This window comes from Capsicum annuum, unplaced genomic scaffold, assembly GCF_002878395.1.
Source record: "Capsicum annuum cultivar UCD-10X-F1 unplaced genomic scaffold, UCD10Xv1.1 ctg4743, whole genome shotgun sequence".
Taxonomy (NCBI): domain Eukaryota; kingdom Viridiplantae; phylum Streptophyta; class Magnoliopsida; order Solanales; family Solanaceae; genus Capsicum; species Capsicum annuum.
Window position 1 is genome coordinate 166,501 of NW_025855072.1, and position 4,036 is coordinate 170,536.

General features: G+C 31.7%; 1 protein-coding gene across 1 annotated transcript; it reads right to left on the minus strand.

Annotated features, from left to right (window-relative positions):
* Positions 1-1,852: 1,852 nt before the first annotated feature.
* Positions 1,853-3,644, minus strand: LOC107849051 (probable sarcosine oxidase). The gene has a single exon (XM_016693724.2). The coding sequence runs from the start codon at positions 3,269-3,271 to the stop codon at positions 2,045-2,047; it is 1,227 nt and encodes a 408-aa protein (XP_016549210.1). The 5' UTR covers positions 3,272-3,644; the 3' UTR covers positions 1,853-2,044.
* Between the last annotated feature and the right edge of the window lie 392 nt (positions 3,645-4,036).

The window sequence follows — 4,036 nt, forward strand, 5'->3', positions numbered from 1 at the left end:
ACTTGTATTGAACAAAAAAGAACGTTCTCTAAACTTTTGTCTTGAAAAATTAAATCACAGTTAATGATACTTTGCTTCAAAAATTTTCATTAAGATGATAATTAGGGGAAAAAATAAAATTCCACCAATTTGAAAGCTAAACATTAAACACCACCCAAACATAGAGGCAATTCATACACAAAAAAAAATAAAATAAAATCTCACTTACCCCTTCATTTCAATCCACGTCACTGAAATTATCCAAATCAAACCAAAAAATAACTAGCTTTGGATCAAACTAGCCAATCATTTTGGTGCACTTGCAAACCAAAATGACCATGATTTGAAAATGGAGAGAGACTTGAAAGAAAACAAAATGCGCACCACTTTTCGACCACTTTATATTGGTTTGAATTTTGGTTTTGGTTTCTAATCTAGTCCCTTTGGATTGTAAAAGTTTTCTTATAATTTTCAATTTTTGGAGTATTATTCTATATAATAAGTCACAATAAGTTGTTGAAGTAGATTGTTCATAATCAATATGCCTGTTTCACTTATTTTAATCGTGATTTTGTTAATTACTCTATTAAATTGATTAGATATTAGTTCTTAGTTTGTCAGAATCTCTACTTGTATAGCTACTTACTTGCTAATATATTTTTTGTGTAAAAGATTGTTTGATCGAGTGTATTAAGAGAAATAGTTCATGTATTATGTATGATATTATTTAGTACTTATTATGTTTGGTAGGATTTTAGACCTATGTATAGCTGATACATGTATAACTAATACCTTTCATTTGGTGGTATTAATAATACGTAGGATTTAATATCTAGGACTAACATATGTAAAGATAAAAATATCTCTCAAATTCTTTTAAGTATTTTTAAAATTATTTTCTTGATTTTATTTTTTATATTTGTACTAATAAATTTATTTAGATGAATTATCTTACAAATTTTATTATTTATAGAGAGTTGTTCGTTGCTAAATAAAATTAAATATCAATCGATATAATATGTGAAATATGAGTTGTTTATTTACCCTCAAATAATTTAAGTAAGGTTATAAAAAATTATTTTTAAGAATAAATAATAAAGTTGTGGAAAAAAATGCACAAAGTCATAGAATATGGAAGATATTTTTATAAACAAACAATATTTTTAAAGAAATATAGCAATCAAATCAAATACTGAATAAGAAATAAGCTCAATACCACTAATTTCATTATTACTAATCTCAGCGTTACTAATATATCCTATTCAGTACTATTCTTATATATTCTACCAAACCACCCTAAGTGATGCTCGAGTGAAGTTGCATCATGTCCTTCTGATTCTTTGTCTTCTTTTATAGGCTTTGTCTTTTTGTACCATTGACACGAATTTGAGGTCTTGATTTGAGAGATTAGATCATCCTGATCTAATTATATTTTGGTCTTAAGGATAACTCAAGAGATTTTTCTATATTTGCTTTGCTTGTGTGGATCATTTACTTCATCTAGCCCAGATCTTCTTTCTCCTGCTTTATCATATACTGATCTATTCTGATGGTAAATCTTCTTTAATTAATTGATTGCTAGATTGATTCTTTTTCTTCTTACCTGCATTGTAAATTCATGAGGGGGGGGGGGGGGGGGGGGGGGGGTCTTTTTTTTTTTTTTCATTTTAAGTGATAATATTTGATTTGACCCAAAATTAGAAAAGAAAAAAGATTTTAAAAATTTATGATCTGAAACATTTCTTGACTATCTATATGACTATAAACGATTTCACTAAAGATAGAAAGAGAATTTTAAAATTTAAATTTTCAATTATGAGAAAATGACATTATGTTTGGAACGAAATTAAAAAGGAAAATGAGACCACATAAATTGAAAAGTACAAGTAGTAGATAAAAATTTTGGGACATTAGAACAATTTACAATATTCTTTTCACTAAAAGTTCCCAACAACAATCCAATATAAAAGATCAAGACATAACATCACTTGATAAGATAATACAATAGGTACTATTACATAATACCAATGGAAGAGACAAATAAATTATGATATGTTTCACTTAATTAATGTGCTGAACTCACTTGATCATCAAAGTTCTTCAAATTCCCTTTAGGATTCTTCTCAAATCTCTCAATTCTAAAGTGCATTAACTCCACATCTTTTGTTTCTCCATCCATAACAAGATCAGCCAAAATTTTCCCCACAATTGGTCCCATTTTGAACCCATTCCCAGAAAATCCACCAGCAATCACTACATCCTCACCAAACTCCCCTCCAAGAAAATCAATCACATAATCCTCGTCCGGGGTCAGGGAGTACATACACGACTGCGTCATGACCGGCCTTGTGGAGTCCACGAGGCCTCCGAATACCTCATGGATCCACTTTCTGAGTGGATCCAGAGTCACTGTGGGCGCCCAGGTCCTTTCAGTCGGCTTGCAGGGGCGCCCACCATGCACCGGAATTTTAATCAATCCCGGGTACTCAAGCGACGGTGTGCCGTATATGTACGGCTCACCATAGCTAGCAAAAGTTGGAAAACCATTATCAATAGTGAATTTTGACTCATACCCTTGTTTAATTTTCCAATACATCACAGTTGTCTCCAAAGGTTGAATTGGAAGTACAACTCCTGACACATTTTCAACTAACTTTTTCATCCATGGACCCACTGTCACAACACATTTTTTACCCCAAAACTCCTCACCACTTTTCACACTAACCAAAACACCCCCTCTTAAACTATCTTTGTTGATTTCAACAACTTCCATGTTGTCTTTCAAGAATGCACCATTCTTGATAGCAAGTGTTTGAAACATGGACACTGCTTTTGTAGGCTTAATAACACCACCATACTCAGTAACAACACCTATTGAATTCTCAGGCAATTGGATCAATTGATGAAATTCTTGAACGACTGTGTGATGATCAACAACTCGAAAAGGGATTGAGTTTTTCTCACAACTCGATATGACAGCTTTAAGAGCTTTGTGATCAGAAGGTCCACAGTCAAACTGTGAAGTCTTGAAGTAGACTTTGTATCCAACTTCTTCTTCAGCTTCTCTCCAAAGGGTCTCAGATTTTAAGACCATTTTCGGGTAGTAATCTTCGGGGTAAGTTGCACGTATGGTTCTTGATTCGCCATGGGAAGAACCTCTATGGTGTAAGAAATCGAATTGCTCTAAAAGGAGTGTCTTTTGGTTGTGTTTTGATGTTTGATAAGCCGTGCAACTACCCATTATACCTGCTCCAATCACTATTACATCAAACATTTGGATGGAATTCTCCATTTTGATGTGTGTGTTTGTTTTACTATGGTTTTTGTGTTGGAACAGGGAACTAAAGGAGATGAGTTTTTGGAGTTGTCAACTAAGCTAGGATAATGTCTATGTTTATAAAGGATTTTTTCCTCACTCCAGTCTCCACCTAATGATTTAAGTTATTTGAACTCTCAACTTATTAGGAATCACAAATTTTATAAAGGGGTTTAAAAGTATACACACGAACTAACTGAAGGGTGTTTAGAGCTCAACATTTACTATGTATACATGCAAACTAATTTTAATCAGGTATAAATAGTATAATTTTTTGTCCAAAAAAGTTGAGATGAACCCTCATTGTATGCTAGCTCCACTCCTTTGATTTACTACGTAATTAAACCCCACTTTTATTTTTAAAGGATTGAATTCCACTTAGGAGAAATAACGCTTTTAATCCTTTAGTTATCGCATTATTCTAATTTCAGTCTTTGTGATATTTGATTAAGTATTTTTAATCTTCAATTAAGCAGTGTATGTTATTTTGATCCCTGACTAACAGATTTAATCAAATTAAACGAAATGATAATTATTTTGATCTCTGACTAACCGATCTCATCAAGGTTAAAAGTGTCTAATTAATAGTTATTATTTCATTTAATTATTGACTTAATACGTATTAAGCTTCTTAAATTTGACAAGATATTTCATTGGAAGACTCAAACTAAACTTTATTTAAATTGAACACTTTGATTCCTAATAAAGTATTTCAATTAGACACTTGTAAACAGTGATGAA

Bases quoted from the DNA above. Each gene is read 5' to 3' on its own strand.
- LOC107849051 (XM_016693724.2), bottom strand. From the start codon at position 3,271: ATGGAGAATTCCATCCAAATGTTTGATGTAATAGTGATTGGAGCAGGT.